The sequence below is a fragment of the Narcine bancroftii genome, chromosome 2 (genome assembly GCF_036971445.1).
Source record: "Narcine bancroftii isolate sNarBan1 chromosome 2, sNarBan1.hap1, whole genome shotgun sequence".
NCBI lineage: Eukaryota > Metazoa > Chordata > Chondrichthyes > Torpediniformes > Narcinidae > Narcine > Narcine bancroftii.
The window spans coordinates 296,337,354-296,359,170 of NC_091470.1; the positions used below are offsets into that span (position 1 = coordinate 296,337,354).

Sequence of the window (21,817 nt, forward strand, 5' to 3'; positions counted from 1 at the left end):
ACAATGCACATGCAGCTAGTTCTGGACCACAATTCTGGAACATTCAGTCATGGTGCTTTGGGGGCCCATTGCCATCTGATGTGTACTGTACTCAGATGTTTTGTGGTATTGGTGGAATGACTGAAAAGTGGTTTTCTGTAATCATGTAGACAGCAGAAAGCTCGCATGCATTATCTGTGATACTTCTAGCTGATGTTACTTGCCAAAACTTGAGCTTGTTTTCCCACTTACATACTAGTGTCTCTCCTTGAGGCTATTTGACCTATTTATTAGTTTTTGAATTATCTATCACCATGCGCAATTGGACGCAGAAGTACTGTAAAACTCTGATTTGATCAATGGGTTGTGGGGTTGGTTATTTCTGCCTGCTTCTATTGTTTCGCATGCACATAATCTTGTGTTGAAGCTTCACCAGGCAAGAAGCTCATTATTTAAATATTACTTGTCCTGCCTCTGGAACACATTTCTGCATTTCTCATTGAACTTGATATGAACCCTGATTTGATGGTGATGATACATCAAGGTTTTTGCTGCATTATAAGTTTAGAAATTGTGGTTGAGTTAATTTAATCAGCTGATGGTCCACAGTGTCCCGTGAATGTCTCTATTTGATTTGTTAGGTTTATTCTAAATCATTCACATTTAGCTCCTTTGCTGGGGCCATGAAATACAAATGGCAATTTCATGTGTGGTATGTTGGTGAATGATATTATATAAGCTTTTCTTTGCCACCCAGCTAAGATGGTCGTGTAGCTCTATCCTTGAGGGCTCAAGCAATTTGATGATTTGTTGTGCTCCAAGCCACTACCAGGTGATGAATAGTGGTATCTCTCATTTAGAATTAATTTTATGACATTACTCCATGGAATTCATATCACGTGTCTTCAGTTGGTGGGAGTGGATTCATCAGTTGAGTGACGGGTGGTGCAATCTCTGAGGTCTATGCCCAAGATGGAGATGGCTGTGCCAGGCAACATATTGCAATGGGTTGCAGACTCCATGGGAAAAGTGGACTGGTGCAGAGCACCAGAAATGGGAAGAGTACAGTGGGCTGCTGGCAACTTGCAGTTGAATGACTCACACACACTGCAGGCTGAAGGAGACTGGTTTGTGAGAACCAGGTACCAAAACCAGGATTTGGGTGCTGAGGGCAAGAAGGGCTCCCAAATGGCCTTGGGCACTGAAGGCTTCCTAATCGTGTTGGAGGTTTGGACCTGGAGCTCAGGTTGCGAATTGGGTCTGTGAGGGTGCAGAGAATGCAGGAGCTCTGGGGGGAAAATCCACAGACACTCTGTGTCTCTGAAGGCTTTTCTTTTTCATATTGTTAGAGGTTCAGGGCAATGCTCATGACGACCCTTTGTTTGCCTTGCTGCAGGCAAAAATTGAAATATATCATGTATATTGCATTTTAACGTATTATTACATGACAATAAAAGGAACCTTGAACCTTGAAATTAGAATTATCTTTAATGGTGTTTGACTGAACATATTGAGACTTCAAGGGTTCTGAAGTGAATGTTAAAAACTGCCTGGCCATACTTCTGATTATGGAGCATCATATTGTTAGCTCTGCTAGTTCCATGAATCTGGAAGTGTTGATATAAGTGTGTACAGTGTAAAATGAAAGAGATGTGATTCCATATGTATGATTGTATCAGGTTGTTGCTTCACTAGTCCGTATGATAGCTCAAATTTACTGAAAAATAATTTCCAGGTTAAATGTGGTTTTTAGTATTTGAATTCTGTGTCATATCCAAATTTCTTCTTGTAATAGTTTGTCGCAGCACTTTTGATGCAGCTGATTGCGCTGCAAGATTATTTCGGAGAAGTAGCAATCATATTGCTGCAGGTTTGGAACCACATATGTAAAATGACCAACTTCTAAGGAGATGCAAATCACTTTACAGAGAGTGAAGTAAGTCACCATTATAATGTAGGAAATGTGGCAGCCAATTTGCCCACTGTAAACTCTCACAAGCTATGATGAGATAATGTTTGGTAATCAATTATAGAGATATTTATTGTGAGACAGAATCAGACAGCCCAAAAGTCATTAGTAAAGCGTCCTTGTTTTCCATCAATCAATTTTGGTGCATATGTAATAGTACAATGTATATGACAACAAATGCATTATCATTTTCATGGTAACCATTTTCTAAGTTAGTTTTTTTTTTAAGTTTTAGATTTATTTTAACAACTTCAAATTTTCCTCTTGCCTTGCTGGGCTTTCATTTATGGCTTCAAATCATTGGTCTAGACTCCTGGATTAGTAGTCATGGCACATGTCCATTAGGCTGTCTTTCCCAACAAACAAGATAAAAACATTTTTATAATGACGTGAATAAATGAAAGAAGTGAAATTTTTTTTTCTCATTTGAAGCCAAGTTACAAATGGTTTCTCTTGAAATGTTAGAATGCAAAAGGTTTGTGTTAGAAATAAAATAAAATGATGAATTCAATTCCGAGGCTGCAGTCATGTTCCTTTCTATTATATGTTTGGGGGAGGGGAACTAGTCCATCATTTACAATCCTGACCTACTTTCAACTGTTTATTATTCAGCTGTATGTTCAAAAATCTCTGTAATTTAATATGGCATACAGTACAGCACGGTTGCACTGAGAAATAGGTTTGATCTAAGATTAACAATGGCCTTTGTTTGATCATCATACTTAATAAAGATCAGAAAGAGCTGACAGTAAGGGAAAAAAGAAACATTTCTAGTAATCTGGAAACAAAGTGTCAATGCTTTCTCCTAGTGGCTAGTTGTGAATATTTAAATGTAAAGTGGGTTTTCAACTAATTAAACCCAGAGGGAACTGCTCCTTTTAGTGGTGTGTGTTAATAGGATTAGCCTTGATTGTTAAAACCGTAAACAAAAATCAATTTTACAAGAAAAATAACCAGCCACACCACTTTGGAAAATACAGTTGAAACAATTTAAATGTCATAGATATACTGAAGAAATTTCATGTTGCCAGCCAATAAGAATCAATTCTTTATTTAACAAAAAGCTAATCCTGAATAGTTATGTTTTTCTGGAAAATAATATGCAAAAAGAAAGCATTTTTAAATATTTGTTCACATTTTTGATCCAGCTAATTTGCATCCTTATTGAAAAGGACAATGTTAGTATAGTTTAGTTTATAAAGTGGTATTTTCACAAAAGGTTTGGTTTCAGACTTGCATTTGGCTTGTTTTAAAAATGTGTGTCAAAATGATGCAAACACAACATTTTGTGGGACATAAATTATGATAATTACTTTATTTTAGAGATAGAAAAAAGGATAAAATTAAATTCAACAGAGCTAAAGCTCACAGATGGCATGTATAAGAATGCAGTCCAATGGCATTCCATTGGCCCAAATTGAGACAAACCTGATAGCTATCTGAAACATACACTCACATTTTACTGTTTCAATGAGTTCCAATAAAAAATATACAGGTGTGTTTAATAAAGAAACCACTCACATTGTAGTATTTTGAGCTATTTAGCTAATTGTTCAAAGAGATCAATTACATTTATTGATATTAAGCATGAAAATGATGATATTTTCTGTAATTCACACACTCTTTTAAGATAACATCATCACTCTCCCAGTAGCATCACAGATTTTATTTAACGGAGAAGCTACTGTACAATAAAGATTTTAATTTGCACTTGTATTAATTATTGGGATGTGCAAACCAATATCATTGTCTCCTGACACAGCACTGTTTCCTAGCCATTGACACCATCTGTCTCCTAAACAATTGTTGAAAACTGAATCAGACTTTTTGTAAATCTTGGAATTATATTGACCCCAAAACAAGCAGGTCAATCCAAGAGACAAATCCCAATGAACTAGATCCGAGGCTAGAAGTGTAATGATCTCATACTCTAAAGGCATATCCAATCATATGCATTGCTAGCCTTAGAAGCTGCTCAATCCCCACACCCTCATTATTCACCCACCTACATTCGCCATGAATCAATGCTTAAATTCATATGCTTCACCTGACCTTTAGGTACTGCTGCAAGCCTGACAGCCATATGCCACAGCTTCCACACACCTTCAGCTATTCAAGCCATGAGAGCTTCATCTCATCTAAGCAGATGGTATTCATTGCTATCACCATGTACCTGTTTATTTGACGTAAATCTGCATATGACTAGAACTTAATCCCACTGTTAATTGTCCAGATACATTAGAAGAGGTGAGATTATTAGTGGTTTTGTGGACAATTGCTGTGGTAAAAAGATACCCCACTAGTGATCACTACCACACTTTTACTTTCCCCTCATTCTCCTGATCTTAATCTTGTGTTATTTACTTACACTTAATGAGGTTACAAAGTCTACAGATCATTTTAGATCTTGTCACTCTGCGTTGTGTTGCAAATCCCTTCACTAGAGGCCCAACTTTACATGGTTTTCATTGTAAACATGCCTAGAGGTACTGCATAAGTGATTAGTCATTAATCATGTTGTCAGCAAATACCCCTTGCTACAGTTGGTTTGTCTTTGGTTTTCTCACATTAGTTCAAATGCAAGTGCATAGTGAACTGATCTAAACTGAAGGCATGTTATCTGTTGTTGCAGGATAGCTGACAATAACATATGTGATTTATAGTGTCTGGTCATATGATCGTACCATATTTTGAGAGTAGAATTTCTTTAATTTCTGGTTTGGGGCAAAATTGACCAGTGACTGCCACAAAGTATTGTCTCTATAGTCAGTAGCTCAAAGAGTAGCAAACCGACATGCTATCTTTAGTGCTCCCTTTGCTTGATATCTCTGCCAAGAAAATGAAATTTAAAAATACAGCATCTCATTAACCTGAGAGCCTCAGTGCTCACCCTTACATAATGGTGGCACCAAAATGTGTAATGTTATAAAATCTCCCCACCTCCTGCTCAAGAATCAGAAATTGTTATTGCCAAGGTCACCAGGCAGCTCCTGGCAATGCAGTCATGACACGGGTTTTCGTTTTGGGGCTATGCTTGCACCAGGTGAGATTTTTTAAAGGGGGATGTCATTAATGAAGAGCAAACATTTGACACACTCTTTATTACTTTGGTTAATAATCTCTTTCTGGGAGGCCAATTTATGTTTTCTGCTATTACTAACGGCTTATCCTTTCCAAGAGGTGCTCTCCTTGTTCTCCCAGTAAAACTGGGAGAGACTGTAGTTGCACCCAGTTTTGGAGTAACTGAAATACTGTAGACTTCTGCAACTTAGTACTTGATAGCATGAACTGAAGAAAAACAACCAGCAACTATATTTCTTTCTGATGTATAAGGAGTCAATTCTGCTCACGTTTACATCATTCTCAGTACAATTCTAACAATCCCATTTCCCCACCTATTTCCAATATAATCTATTCTCTTTCACATGGCCGCTATCTTCACCCTGATTCTCATAGCAGATTTGGGATACAGGAACAGCAACCAAGAAATCCATGTGGTCTCATGGGAGAAAATGAAAACTCCGTACATGACAGCACCTGCAGTCAGGATTGAACCCATTTCACTGGATCTGTGAGGCAGCAGCTCAACTAACTGCACCTCTGTGCACCCAACTTTATTGTGAATGACATCTTACTTTCATTGATGAGGGGAAAGATAGTGATTTGGGAAGATTGGTACATCACCAACTATGCAAGTTTTGTACTCTAAAATGCAGAAGGACAACCAAATCCAATTGTTGCAGTAACTGTTGTCATGGGGATACTTTCAGCAAAGCATGTCAGTGTATGCACTTCCTCCTTTCCGAATAATTTGCTTCACTAATTTCATTCCACAAGTATTTCCAAGTGCCATTTACAATGTTTTATAGTTTTAAAGGTACTCATAATAGCTGAAAAGCATTCAAGATTAAATATATTGTCATAGTAATAAAACAGTGTTGTATTGCATGAAATTTCTTTATGCCTGCTGCAAGGCAGATTCACCACTGGCAGGAATTGCCTAAGTGCCTCTTACAGTCAGACATGCAATCAGAGAAAGAGAAGCAAAAGAGAATCACCCCAGAGTCACTGAATGTCCGTAGATTCGCCCCCAGCACTTCTGCAGCCCCTGCAGCCACATAGTGTCCAGTCCAAAACATTGGCAACCTGAGCCCCAGATCCAAACCTCCGACATGGTTAAGAATCCTTCAGCGCCCTCACTGCCTCATTGCATCTTGGTTCCGATACCTGGTACCCCTCCAGCCAGTTCTAGCCAGTCTCCAACAGTCCAAAGCCTCCGCGGGTTCCTCACCACGAGTCTTCAGCAGTCTGCTGCATGCACTGGTCCCTCAGCCGTAGAGCCCCCTCACTGGTCCTCTGCCATGGTCACCATCCACACGGGTCATCTCCTCTCTTCTCCCTCTCAGATGAGGGGTGGTCTTCCCGTCCTCTGATGCCCTGCTCCAGTCCTCCGCTCCCCGGAGTCTGCAGCCCCTAGTGACCGCTGCTGATTAATATCTTAGGCGCAGATTTGCGGTTGTGGGGTTTCAAATTAAAGCCCCTATCGGCTCCGTCAACGGGCTATTCAAAGCCCGTTTGGAGCCGATGCCAGTTAACTGAGCAGATGGACCCCATGGGAGCACTGTATCTTCGCTCCCTTGCTCCCTGCGTGTCCGCACCAATGGCAGTGCCGCCACTCGGGCAGTGCCGGCATTTTATGCGAGCATTTCACAGCTTTTCCCCAATAGTACAGGTCTAGATTTTTTAAATACATAGATTATACGACTCAATTAATTTGGACAGCTTGAACACAGAAATTGGAAATATGAATATAAAATTAATTAGCCTCAAGTATAGTAGCTTAGTTGGATTGTTAGTTCTCTTATATAAGTGACAATGTAGAAAAGCTCCTAGCTAAGACAGTCAATGTGCAAACTCACTTTTTTTTTCTAAACCAGGATGAATATCTGGTTTTGAATGGAGTTAAAGGTGATAAGGAAAGACACTAATGTAGAAAACCAGTGCCATGGCAAAGTTGTTCTGAACATCTATCAGGCCAAAGAAAGCAAGTGATTGGAATATTTGACATTTAATTTGAGGTCATTAAAGTCAAACCTAAATTGGGGGTGAGAGAAAATATCTTCTGAATTTTTCACAGATTGATAGGGTTGTTATATCATTGGAGCTTCTGGATTTAAATGAATGTTGTAAGCAGAGAAACAAAATTGCTAAGTGCCAATAATTCTTAAAACTTGTTCTGTGGACGAAAGAGCTTGTACCACTGGTGCTCTCCATTGTTTACCCTGCAAATGTTTGAGAGCACCATTGGGGGTGGGGGTTTACATGAATTTGTGTGGTATTAACCTTAGCTCAGTGAAGGAGATGATTTCTGAGTTGGAAGCTGCAGTCCAATGTCCTGAGCATATAATCAAAATGCAAAAAAGTTGCAAATGCTTGAAATCTAAAATAAAATAAGAAAATGCAGCTAATATTCAGCAGGTCGGAAAGTATCCAAGGAAAGTGAAGCAGAGTTAATGTTATGAAGCACCTATTTGCACTAATCCTATAATAATCCCACATTTATTCTCCCCTCATTTTCATCATCTCCCCACCCCCACCCCCCCCCCCAACCAATCTACCACTTACAAGGGTCAATCAACCCAAACCTCTCTGTGACATGGATGAATCCGAGGACCCGCAGGAATTCTGCATGGTCACAGGGAGAGTGTGAAAATCCACACAGGCAGTACCCAAGCTCAGGATTGAACTTGGCTACTTGGCTGGCTAAACCTGTGTGGCAGCAGGCCTCTTCATTTTGCCAACTGAAAGAAGGAGCCCATACAACCGTAAAATATATGCCAGCACTCATCGCATTCCCTTCAGTCCGATTGCCCCATTATTTCTCTTGAATCCCGGACCCAATACCTGGCTTCCACGAGCCAATATTTTCCAGGTGTTCACAGAAAAAAATGAAGGATGAAACCAAAGAGGAATCTGAAACAAAAATGCAAATTTTAAAATTCAAGCATTAGTGGATTGGGCAGTAATTTTGATCAGTGATTATAAGGATTACAGCTTGAGAGTGACTGGGTCGTAAATCAAGTAGCAGAGGCTAAAATGTTGGTAGAGTTTGGAAGTATAGTTTTCCTCTTCCCCTAAACTGGCCAGATAATAGCCACATGTTGAAGAAGTCCTGAAAAGATGTCCTCCTTTATAGCACAGCCAGTAACACTAAAAAAAACTCATCTAGAATGATGCAGCTATGCATCAGATAATATTCTGCATGACTGTCAAATTTGCAACAGTTTGCAGACAAGTCCATGAAATGTCAATGATGGGAACTGTTAGTAAATGAGTTAATGATGTGAGATGAGGAAACTTGACATAAAATATGAAAGATGGGGGAACTAGGGCAGACATGTGGAGTGATGGATTAAACCAGTATGAACAGGCTAAGCATGGAAATTAGAATGCAAGCAGAGTCAGCCTATGTAAGATAAGAATCTTCTAGTCTTTTCCACAGGATCAGTGAGCCCACCGTATGAATAAGATAAGGAGAGGTTAAGGAATAGAATGTAGGAAGTTGAGATAGTCTGGATGAGATAAGGGTCTCCTAGCCCTAGACAGAAGTCCAAGTTCTACATATATAATTAGTAAGTCTTACACAGATTTATCAAGTTATGTATCTTCTTTGGCTTGGCTTCACGGACGAAGATTTATGGGGGGGTGGGGGGGTAAATGTCCACGTCAGCTGCAGGCTCGTTTGTGGCTGACAAGTCCAATGCGGGACAGGCAGACACGGTTGCAGCGGTTGCAGGGGAAAATTGGTTGGTTGGGGTTGGGTGTTGGGTTTTTCCTCCTTTGCCTTTTGTCAGTGAGGTGGGCTCTGTGGTCTTCTTCAAAGGAGGTTGCTGCCCGCCAAACTGTGAGGCTCCAAGATGCACGGTTTGAGGCGATATCAGCCCACTGGCGGTGGTCAATGTGGCAGGCACCAAGAGATTTCTTTAGGCAGTTCTTGTACCTTTTCTTTGGTGCACCTCTGTCACGGTGGCCAGTGGAGAGCTCGCCATATAACACGATCTTGGGAAGGCGATGGTCCTCCATTCTGGAGACGTGACCCACCCAGCGCAGCTGGATCTTCAGCAGCGTGGACTCGATGCTGTTGACTTCTGCCATCTCGAGTACTTCGACGTTAGGGATGAAAGCGCTCCAATGAATGTTGAGGATGGAGCGGAGACAACGCTGGTGGAAGCGTTCTAGGAGCCGTAGGTGATGCCGGTAGAGGACCCATGATTCGGAGCCGAACAGGAGTGTGGGTATGATAACGTCTCTGTATACGCTTATCTTTGTGAGGTTTTTCAGTTGGTTGTTTTTCCAGACTCTTTTGTGTAGTCTTCCAAAGGTGCTATTTGCCTTGGCGAGTCTGTTGTCTATCTCGTTGTCGATCCTTGCATCTGATGAAATGGTGCAGCCGAGATAGGTAAACTGGTTGACCGTTTTGAGTTTTGTGTGCCCGATGGAGATCTGGGGGGTCTGGTAGTCATGGTGGGGAGCTGGCTGATGGAGGACCTCAGTTTTCTTCAGGCTGACTTCCAGGCCAAACATTTTGTCAGTTTCCGCAAAACAGGACGTCAAGCGCTGAAGAGCTGGCTCTGAATGGGCAACTAAAGCGGGATCGTCTGCAAAGAGTAGTTCACGGACCAGTTTCTCTTGTGTCTTGGTGTGAGCTTGCAGGCGCCTCAGATTGAAGAGACTGCCATCCGTGCGGTACCGGATGTAAACAGCGTCTTGATTGTTGAGGTCTTTCATGGCTTGGTTCAGCATCGTGCTGAAGAAGATTGAAAGAGGTTAGTAAACTCTAGACAGGATTAGCGAACTCTGCATATGAAGAGACTGTAGCTCTGAGAGTCGGAAAGGGTGTGAATGGGGACAAGGGCAATATTGTCAATAAGGACAATGAGGATAATGACATGAGAAGACACCGACAGGATACCCCCTGGTCCTCCAGGTGCACAGAAACAGCACGTAGGCAAGCAGGATTACCTAATGCCAAACCTCTCCAGGAGGCAGAAGAATGTAAGGGGGAGGGTATTCCTATACTGAAATGAACTGTATAAAAGTTGGGTGAGCCCCAGTGTATGTGTGTATTCCCATGGTAAGGGGAAGCACCCAACTTTGCATTGTTGTTTAATAAATGTTCTTTGTTCTCAATTTTTGTCTCGAGCAATTTCTGTGAAGGTACATCTATTTCTAACAATGAGAAAAAAATGGAAAGAAGAACCAAGGAATTGAAGAATAGCCACAAGGAATGTTTAACTCCTTGACTGTGTTGTGAAAACTTGTTTGAAAAGCCCATTTGATCAAATGGATTACATTTTATTCTAGCTTGTGAATGTCTGAGGTTGGATTGCATGCCTTCCTGTGCCATCCATCATTAGAATGTTCATCAACCACAATTCAGCATTCAACACCATCATCGCCTCAAAACTGATCAGCAAATTCCAAGACCTGGGCCTCAATACAACAATGTGTAATAGGATCCTGGATTTCCTCACCTCCAGATCCTAATCAATGTAAATTAGTAAGAAGATTTCCTCCGCTATCTCCATCAACACTGGAGCACCACAAGGCTGCATACTTAGCCCCCTGCTCTACACCTATGACTGCATAGCCTTGTATGTCAACACCTCCACTTACAAATTTGCCCCACTGTAGTGGGGCTGCTTGCAATTCTCCTCAAGCGCGACAATAAAGGAATCTTGAAGCTTAACAACCAACTTTTACTCACTGTCTCCAAAACCAAGGAGCTGATTGTTGACTTCATAATGGGAAAACCAGAGGTTTATAATTCAGTGATCATTAAGGGATCAGAGGTGGAGAGAGTGATCACATTTAAATTCCTGACAGTCACTATCTTCGAGGAACTTTCCTGGATCCAATGTGCTAATGTCATTATAAAGAAAGCACATCAGCGCCTTTATTTCCTCAAGAGTTTGCGGAGGTTTGGTATGAGATCAGAAACCTTGGCAAACTTCTACAGATGTGTAGTGTGAAGTGTGCTGACCGGCTGCATCACGGTTTGGTATAGAGGCACCAATACCTCTGAAAAAGGTAGCGGACACAACCCAGTATGTCACAGGCTAAACTTTCTCCACCATTGAGAAAATTTACATGGAACGCTGCCATTGAAAAGCAACAGCAATCATCTCGGATCCACATCACCGAGGACATGCTGTATTCTTGCTGCTGCCATCAGGAAAAAAGTATAAGTGCCTCAAGACTCATACCACCAAGTTCAGGAACAGTTGCTGCCCTTCCACTCTGAAAAATAACAGATTACATCAGAGACTCACTCAACTTTTACTTTACAGATTTATTTATTACTCATTTTATTTCTGTATTTGCACAGTCGATTTCTTCACATTTAGTTTACATTCCTCTTTTTTGTATTTGTATCTTTTTCTTAAGTCCAGTTTACACCACCAATTAGTAGAAATTCTCTCTGACCCACAGGAAAAAGATTTTGAGGGTTGTATGTGATGTCATGTATGTTCTCTGACAATACATTTGAATTTGATTCGAGTGACTCAAAAAATACACTTGGCTACCCCTGAATCAATACTTTGCATGGCATACATTCAGAGGTAAAATCCAGTAATCTTTTGCCTATAAAAAGCACATCTATTTTGAATTAGATGTATCAAAATGCTGAATGTGCCAAATAATAAACTTGATATCCATTTAATACTGCACAAACAGAGGATTCCTTAATAGAATTACAGAACCATCTTTTCAGTCATCTTCTTCCACGAAGGCAATGTTGATAGCCAAAAATCCACTCACTTTCACTGGTGGGACATTTCAAATGAGCACGTAACACCCTATCAGAAGATACAGTATAGCATTTTGGAACTCCTACATCTTTTGTCTGTATTCTTACTATGCTCTGACACACTGCACACATTGACCAGATAATCCTGTTTATATTATGATCAGCTACTTTTGTCACCTTCTCAGTTCTGACCTGAAATATTAGCTGTTTCTCGTCCCATAGATGTGTCCTGACCTGCTGTTTGATTCCAACATTTTTTGAAATCATTCTGTTTATTTCATATTGTAAGATTTAATTTAAAAAAAAATAGTCTATTTGAATTTGTAATCTTTGGATTCATATCCTTTTAGTGTAAACCACTTGGACAAGTGAGAACACTAATGAAACATTCCTGAGTTAGATGTTGGAATTTTCTGCAGCAACATGATTGAGAATATCTGGCAAAAACAGTTGCAATTTAGAATTTTAAAGTAAAAAATTAATTACACGCATTTTAATCGATCCACAATTCTGGTCAGATCTGTGTAGATAGTATGACTACCTTAATTAATTCTAGCTATAGACTGATGCATTATAATTTCTGCACCAGTTATATCTCACACCTCTAAAGATTCATAAAAATAAACCAAATTTTCTGATAGGTATTTTAGGTGTGGTATAGATGTTGGTACCTTTTTACATTCCACCTGGTTATGCATAAAATTAAGATGCCTTTGGATAGAATTGGGGGAAGTGCTGACAAAAATTGTGGGGGTGAACTTCCCTCTTGACCTGGAATTGTTTCTTCTGGGGAATTTAGCCGTTATAAAAGTTAACTTCTCCAGATGTAAATCTAAATTTATTAAAATCGCATTGTTAATAACCAAGAAATGCATAGCAGTAACATGGAAATCCAATACCCTACTTCACATTGATCATTGGAACATGGAAGTGCAAAGTTGTATTCCCCTTGAGAAAGTTACTTACAGTCTTAGGAACAGATATAGTATGTTCATTGAAATTTAGCAACTTTATTTAGATTACTTAAGAGCCAAGATTATATAATTTATTTTGATATTTGTCAATTAGTATACTCCTTATTAGAAATTTAATACATTTAACATAACATGACTCTGGGATGTCAAACCTTGCTCCTGTTGCTTTTTTTTTAAATTTCCTTTCTTTTTATCTCCCTCTATTCCCTACTGTCTGTCCCCTTTTCTTTCAAATCTGGGAAGTGGGTGCTGGGAGAAGAGGGGCTCTGGTTAGAGCACTGGTCTTGTAAACCAGGGGTTTGGAGTTCATTCCTCACTGGCTCCTCGTTTCTGTGAGGGGGACTGGACAAAGTGGCGACTCTCACAGTAGACAAAGTTAAAGAATTTCATATATGTTACATTCTAAACATAGTATTATATCACAATAATTGAACCTTTACCTTTCCCTTTACCTTTTTTCTGGACCTTATTTTTTCTATGATTTTATATTCAATCTATTGTTATCATATTAATTGAATCTTATATTCTGTATTTTCTTAACACCAAATAAAATATTAAAAAAAGAAATGAATTGCATGGGCATGGGCAGCTCGATTAGTGTAGCAGTTACGGCAACTCTGTTACAGTGCCAGCGATCTGGACTGGGATTCAAATTCCATGCTGTCTGTAAGGACTTTGTACCTTCCCCCGTGTCTACATGGGTTTTCGCCAGCGGCTCTGGTTTCCTCCTACCGTTCAGAATGTACCTGGGGTTGTAGGTCAATTGAGTGTAATTGGGCAGCACCGACTTGTTTGCTGTAAGGGCCTATTACTGAACTGTATATCTAAATTTAAAATTTAAATTTAGAATGGTGTAGATCATGGCATAAAATGCTTATGGTGTTTATTTTTACACTTTTGTAATGCATTGCACAGTTGATCTGTGCACTGCAAGGGTGTGACTGATTTTATGAGCCAATAATACATGGAAGTAGAAAAAGTATAAATATTGATCAAACCACTAGGAGTAGAAATTTTTCCCCATTCATAAGCAATATTTAATGGAGCTGAAGCAGAGTCTACAACTAAGTCACATTGCTATTATGCAACCAGTGAAGGCATTTGGAAATACCTTTCCACCCAAGCTTCCATTTCATGAATACATTTAATTTATAAATGAAGTAGGTTTAGAGATGGGATCATGTGTAATCTCAGGGGCTTTCAAACAAGTCCAGTGGGATCTTTCCATATGATAGGAATAGTGGTCCTTTCTTCAGTTGCTAGCTGCATTCCAAACAAGAATGTGCAAAATAACTAGTCATGATAATAAATGTGGCTGAAAATTTGGACTGAAAATGGTAAATTTGACAGAAATTTCATGGGGTTGCTTAATAGCTATTTGCTGAATTAAAAGCTCCAATCAACTGTGTCTTTCAAAGCCTTCCCTGAAACTAACTATAACTCTGGCTGAAGAGTTTATTTGTGGTCTGTATACAGAAGATGTAATCCATATAATTGATTATTGACTATTTATCAGGTATGAATAGAGTAGAGGCAGAAGCATGGATTCTAATGCAATCTAAAGATGAAGTGCTGAGTTATCAAATTCTCCATGACCAGAGAGAGATGCTCACAAGTTTTCTTAGCTTCATGCCAATCAGCAGAATTGATACCATTAAGAGAAATGGTAGATTTTCAGGAAGCTATTTGAATGATTCCAGCTTCTTTGATCATTAGAACCAATACAATACGAAACAGTGTGGGTTGGTAAGAGTAGGCATTCTGAGTAGACATTCCTTGCAGTTCTTATTAAACCTGGATTCTTCTGGTTTCGGAATTGTATTGTGGAAACTCTGAATGCTATTTTAAGTCTAATCTTTGATGAGATTTCAGAGTTTGCTTTTGAAATGTATGTCCATTGTCCTTTGAACTTGGGCTCGCTTTATCTCTCTCCTTTAAAATTGTGAAGCTCATTATCTGAAATATCCTATTGCAAAGTATGTTACAGTTCAAATTATTGAGCGGATGTGAGTTAACTGGGAAGACTCACTTGAAAAAGCAGATTGTACAGCAAGCACAGAATTAGATTGAGATCTTGACGTAATTGGTTTCTCCCCAAATGTCCTACATTGGCCAATAGCAAGAAATCCTAAAGCATACTTGACTTCAGAAAGCTACTGAAAGTCAACGTAAATTGAAACTTGTGTACTTTCAAACACCCATTTCAATGTTGCTGGCATATCTGGGACACGGAGACCTAACATAACTTTTCAAATTGGATGTAGGATTGTTTTTTTAAGACTACCATTTTACAAAAGAAAATGTTTAAGCTTAATACTCCATATATTACAGATGGAATTGAATGATTTAATTACATCACTAAATTCAGATTCATTAAAAGCAATTAACATGAACATGACGACAACTTTGCATCCAGTCTGACAATAAGACAAAGTGATGCTGGTAGAGTACTTGAGCAAAAACAAACTGCTGGAGGTTCATATCAAGTCAAGCAGTATCAGTGGGAGAAAAGAGAGAGAAAAGAGCTATTGACATTTCAGGTCAGAGCCCTTCATCAAAACTCATTCCAACCCAAAACGTTGACAATTCTTGTTCCTTCCATTGATGCTACTGAACCTACTGAGTTCCTCCAGCAGATTATTTTTTGCTTCAGATTCCAATATCTGTAGTCTCTCACATCTCTGGTAGAATACTTAGTGTTTTAAATCATGAAAATGTAAAAGAAAATTTGTGTTTACCTGAAGTTCTGATAAACAAATACAGGTCATCCCTGGTTTATGAAAATTTGACTTCTGTTCACTCCACATACAGATCAGCACTCATAATATTCCGAAATTCAAAAGCTTGATGCTGAACATACTCTCATTCCTACGAATAGCGCAGTAATTTCCTTTCTCCCTCCATTAACCCCATTTTATTTAAATGCTATAGAAGTATGGTAACCCTATCTAATGATTGTGTTTATTTTCCAAATAAAGATGTCTATAAAATGGAATCTGTTCAAAACCAGAAGGTGGCCTGTACTGAAGAACATATTCAGTTTGATCTCTCAAAACTTGGATAAAATCCAACTTATACACAAAACGAGTTGAAAGCTTTCCTTGGTGACAATAAGATTGAAGAACATTATGATATCTTGGAAAACATAATATTTATATCAAAGAGGTTGAATAAAGTTGCATGCACATAATCCTCCTTGATTTTGAATTTCTGCATCACTTATGGAATCTAAAACAATAAGTACTGCAATAAAATAATTTTCACAATGCATGAATACACATTAGAGAAAAAAGAAAGGGGCATTTAATCAATGAAAATAAAGCAATGTTTCCATGCATGAATTTTTTTAAAAGCCAAGAGAAAATTATTTTTTAAAAGTTATCATTACATAATTAAAACTATTTTGTTGCAGTGTAGCAGAATATATAAATAAAACACAATGCTGGAGAAACTCAGCAGATCATCAGTGTCCTTTATACAGCAAAGATAAAAATACAAAACCAATGTTTTGGCCTTGAGCCCTTCACCTTTTTTTCATCATAGATTTTTGTTGTATTTAACAAACTATAACAGGGATACAAGGCATGTAAGAGGCAAAATGTGCGTACTTACCTTGTTAGTCGGTGTTCTCGGGTTCATAGGCTGGGCTCGGCCATCTTGATTCCTGTGCGCATGCAGGCGTTTTCAGTTGGCGCATGCGCGATGGATTACTGTATTGGAGTTTGGTTGGCGCATGCGCTGTATGTAGGTTCATGTATTGGTGTTCAGTTGATGCATATGTGAGAGTTCTATTTTATTTACCAACCGCGCATGCGCATAGGAATCAAGGTAGTCGCGCCAGGTCTGTGGACCCTGGAACTCCGACTAACAAGGTAAGTACTCACATTTTGACTCTTACACGCCCTGAATCCCTGTTATAGTTTGTCAAATACAATGCAAACCACATAATTTTTTTACATATATATATTTTTGGAAAGTTTGGTCATATGGCAAATGGGCGTAAGTCAAGTAGGCCATAAGTTGAGGAGTACCATATATATGTGTATATATAAATCACATTTAAAATGTAGAACTTAGATTTAAAGTTAAATTTCTGATTAAAATGTTATTTTGTGATAAGTGTATTCTGGCATAATTTCTAGAATTATATGGATGTGTTAATTTCTAATGGATGTCAACTGCAACTGAAATCAAGACTAAAAGATTGGAGAAATTCTATAGGTCTTAGCAAATCTAGGGATGAAACGTCAAGCTTCTCAGTCTATTTTTCACCCACGAAATTGATATATTTGCTCATAATCACACCTTTGATAAGATGCTATAATGCAGTGCATAAAAACATTGCAGTAAATTTGTAGAATTTCCAGATTTAGGTGTTTATTTTCAATGCATTGATTTTTATTTGTTGCCACAATTCTTCAGATATGTTCAAAATCTCAACTGAAAGATTAAAGAATGTCTGTATTAAACACATGCACATTCTATAACTACTTTACAACTTTGAGATCTGGAGCCAAGTCAGGGTGCATTTTAGGTATGCTTCATCATTCTTGTATCCTGCCAGAAACAGTGTGATTCATTCAGCAATTCATTAAAACTAATGGCAATATGTGTATGCATGGTACAGAGAATGAGCCATTTTGTTTCATAACAGATTGCAGATGAAAGGAAACCATTCATTTTTTGCCTTCCTGATGTAATTACTACTGAACTAATTACCTCAAATCACTGACATCCAGGGCCAATATGATGGAAAGAATTTCATCAAAGACCAGCAATATGAAATCAAAAACAAACCTTTGCAACAAAATCTACATTTAATTATAATGTATGTTCTAGCTACATTTTAAATTTGGATGCATTCTGAATATTTATTATTCTTTTCACAGCTTGATGGTGAAAACATGTACATGGGAATGACAGATCCAAGCCAGGACTTCATGCCAGGAAGCCAGGTGGGTTAATTAATCTTCTCCACTGTGTTTTAAGATATAATTAGACAAATTCAAAGGATGCATTGCAAATAAGCATTGCTATCAGTAACTTGTGTAATCAAAATAATTATAATTTGCAAACAAAGAATTTAAACTGTGCTTTGGATTAATGAGATGTAGCTTGAACAAATGTCATATTTGGATGATTCTTAGATGCAAACATGTACCATTACAATTAGCAGTGCGTGTGTTTTTTTCTTTCAGACTAATTAAATAACTTTGTTACCATGATCTTAAAAGGCAAATCCATTTTCTTTTTGTGAAGTGTGCACACATATGCTTATTAAGAGCGAGGTAATGGTAACATTTGATCATGGAGTATAAATCTAAATGCGTACATAAAAATCAATTAAACAAATTCATTTCAGTTGGTGAAGATATGGGAATATCATTTTCATATAAGAAAACAATAAATATGTTTATTTATTTCAGTCAAAAAATAGAAATTGTCTGAAGATCACCATTGATGAAAATTTATCCTCAACTCCAGCAATTTTCCATCCAAATTAGACTTGTAATTAATTCACACAATAAACTAAGACATTTATTATTAAATCTGACTCATTTCAAAGTTTCATGACCCAGGTGTTGTGGCAGTACTAACAACAAAAAAAACAGCCATTACCATCAGGAAACTGATAGGAACGGTCCTGCAAGGGTGATTAATGGAGCAAAATCAAAGTTGTTGGCAATGAACCAGGGCACCTCTACAAGTTATTTCAGTCTTCTCCATTGTAATCAAGGGATTCACTAGAATTGATGAGAATGTAAGCTGCTTCTCAGTGAAGCCCCCCCGCCCAAATGACTCATAGAATTTTTAGCTGCTATGGAAGTACTACGGGAATTTTTAATTGATTTTTAAAAGTTATCATTACATAATTAACTCCTTACAGGCTATTCCCATGTTCTAGTTTGATAGATATCCACGTCAGTTTTGTCCAATAGTCTGAAGATGCACAAAATCACAATATGGGAATCGTGCCTATTCTAAGCATGTAAAACCAATGAGAACAATTACTGTACTAAAAGAAAGGAAATTGGTACACTGCTGTTCATTGGAATGTGCATACATCTATGAAAACCAGACTCAATCTAAGCATAATCCAAGGTCTTACGATTACTGCCATAAATATTTAATTTCAAGCACTTTATTGCTTTATGTTGGGTAATTCTAACAAAACCAAAGTTTTGTAAGAATTTGTGAAAAATAAGAAAAAAGACTTTATTTTCTAAAATATATTGAAGTAGTCCATCACAGCCAAATCCAATATGAACCCTCTGGGGCACATAATCAGAATATACACACAATCCTATATGGGGGTCAGCAAATAGTGAAATCCTTATGAACTCAGATTGGGCAGCCAGGAATGTGCTCCAGTGCCAAATTAAATCAATAGAGTCAATGCTGCAAATCTCAACAAGACTGGGTTTAAATGCTTAACCCCATGTAGGCATGGAATTCCCAGATTTATTTCCATTTAATGGGGCTGAATATCAGTGTTCTATTTCAATCTACCAGCAAAATTCAGGACATTTGTCACATTGCTTGACGTTGCAGAACATATAACTTATTTCCAAAGCTGCACAAAATTTTGTTTACTTAAAATTTTTTGGATGGAATTGGAACGTTTCTGTTAAAAAATGTAGAATTATTTAAATAGGAATAAGTCGTGGTTGCTGCCCATTCAACCATAACATTGAAAATGAATTGGCTGGGGGTAACGCATCATTTTTTTTATTGCTAATGTTGACATGAAGAACAGCTGGCAACATACCTTCAGTTTACCAAATGCAACATGCACTGTTCTCAGATATCAGACAAGTTCACAATCTATAGTATTATGAAACCCATTAACACTAACTCATATGCAGTCAAGTTAATTTAGGTAAAGGTTCCATTATTGTCTCGCAAAACTACATTTAGAATGTAACATGCATGAATTTTTTTAACTTTGTCTACTGCACAAGGGAATATTTTGTAGTGATTTTGCAGTCTGGGTATTTGTATGCAAAACCTTAGTTTATTTTTATACATTTGTGTAACAAAGGTGTCCCAAGTATCATTGTTTTAGTTGTTTTAATGCCTTGTTAAAATAACAAATTTGTGAACTAAGCAGTAATGTATTTAGGTTCTCATTTTGCACAGTATGATTTAACCTCAGTGATATATTGGATTATGTCTGTGTGACGAGATAACATGCATTTATCTTGTATAATGTATTCTATCATCATAGTGCAAGGTAGTCCAATTTATGGAGAATTGGCTGGGGGAATGACTTGTTGTATTAAAAATCTATGGTAAATTGTGATGAAGATAAATGAGCATAAAACACAAACTAACGTACAACTGATAAAAGAAAACAAGTTGAAGAAATTTCATCTTATGCTGTCAAACCTTTTTGCAGCCTGTAGAATTACAATGTGGATGGACAATAGTGATAATGAGAAAACAAAAAAAAAAGCCTTTAGTTGGACCAGGGTTACAGAACAATTAATTGGCTGTCAACATGACTAAAATCAAGGGCTGAAGGCTTTATTGCATTGGATAAGAATTCTTACTGAGGGGAGATTCTGCCCTGAAGCTCCAGAGTCAGGAAGCATAAAATATCTCACACTGAGTTATTTCATTGGGAAGTAGATTGACAGTAATACTAAAACCATTTTATGTAAGTTTCATATATATTAACCAGTCTCATTCACTAATGCATTCTAAGGTATTTGAATCATTTTGTAATATGCATACAGTCCTCTCTGCTTAATACACTCTTGGGACCATACCTGGACACAACTTCATGATTCTTTTACAATTATTGTAATTTAATATATTTTAAGTGATCCCACAATAGAATGCTTATATAATAAATGGAATCTCTCACAGATGTCATATTCATATTAACAGTGGTGTTTGGTATTAATACTAAATTATGCCTGGAGTGATTGATCATACAGGATATGCCTTTTGGGTTTAAAAGCTCAAAGATCAATTTAACTTATTTAACATGGCTGGGGCACAAATGTGATGAATGATTGCTTCTATCAAGTATGTATCTTGTAATGTATTTTTGAACACATTATTGTACTTTGAATAAACCATTTCAGTTGATCATATTCTATTTTCCTACTTCCTTCTCAGTACATTGCTTCCGGAAAAATGAGTTGAAAGGGCAGAAGTGGTGCTTCATCATATTTTAATTACTTTAATAAACTTGTTAACCTTGTACATAAAACCTCAACTATACTTCTACTCTCTGAGGAGGATTCAGGAAAATCAAAACCATTTCCTCTGAAGTTAAAATGTGTACATATTGAAAGATATAATCACCTTTTCCTTGTCATGAAACCATGACAATAATGATGGGACATTTCCCATTTCTTTTCATAGCATTTCTTTTCCAAGGCTTTAATTGAGAAAAGGACTTGTATTAAAGATTTGACCTAGGTTATGGTCCTAGAATGGGGCTTGAACCTCCAGTGTTTGAAGGTGTGGACTAACACTCAATCTAATGTATCAAACAGATCATAGGTCACGTTATTTCTACATAGACCATAATGGATTTCCCCATTCCAACTAATGACAGACCTTTTGGTTTTATCTATTGGATTACTTCATGCTTTTTTTTAAATTTTTCATATTACAGCATGGTAGAAGGTCCTTCTTGCCCATGAAAACATACTGCCCAACTATAGCCAATTAACCTACTAAACCCCATATGTTTTGGAGAATTGGAAAAAACCTGAGCACCCAGAGAAAACCATGCAGGTCAGAGGAAGAATGTACAAACTCCTTAAAGATGGCACCAAATTTGAACCCGTGTTGATGGCTCAGTAATAGTGTTGCACTAACTGCTACATTCATCATGGGCCAACCTTTAAATATCCAAAATTGAAAAGTGGGTCAGTGGCTATCAGGTTCAAACACTATTCTGAGGATGAGAAGGTACTGCGGTGTCTGAAATATTGACTTTCAAATCAAACATTAAACCTTCCACTTGCTGTATCAGGTATATGTTATATAAGCATGTATTTTAAAAAAAACCTTAAAGAACAGCCGAGGATTCTCTCCTTTCGTGGGGAAAATCCCCACCTTCTA

The 21,817-nt window shown here is 37.8% G+C and overlaps 1 protein-coding gene across 7 annotated transcripts in view; it reads left to right on the top strand.

Moving 5' to 3' along the window:
- Positions 1–21,817, top strand: part of tox (thymocyte selection-associated high mobility group box) — a 271,769-nt gene that overhangs the window by 145,038 nt on the left and 104,914 nt on the right. For all 7 annotated transcript variants that reach the window (XM_069921429.1, XM_069921430.1, XM_069921425.1 and 4 more), the window contains one exon: positions 17,623–17,688. In XM_069921429.1, the coding sequence (XP_069777530.1) occupies positions 17,638–17,688 (51 nt within the window). In that variant the 5' untranslated portion in view covers positions 17,623–17,637. The remainder of the gene's footprint in view (positions 1–17,622; positions 17,689–21,817) is intronic.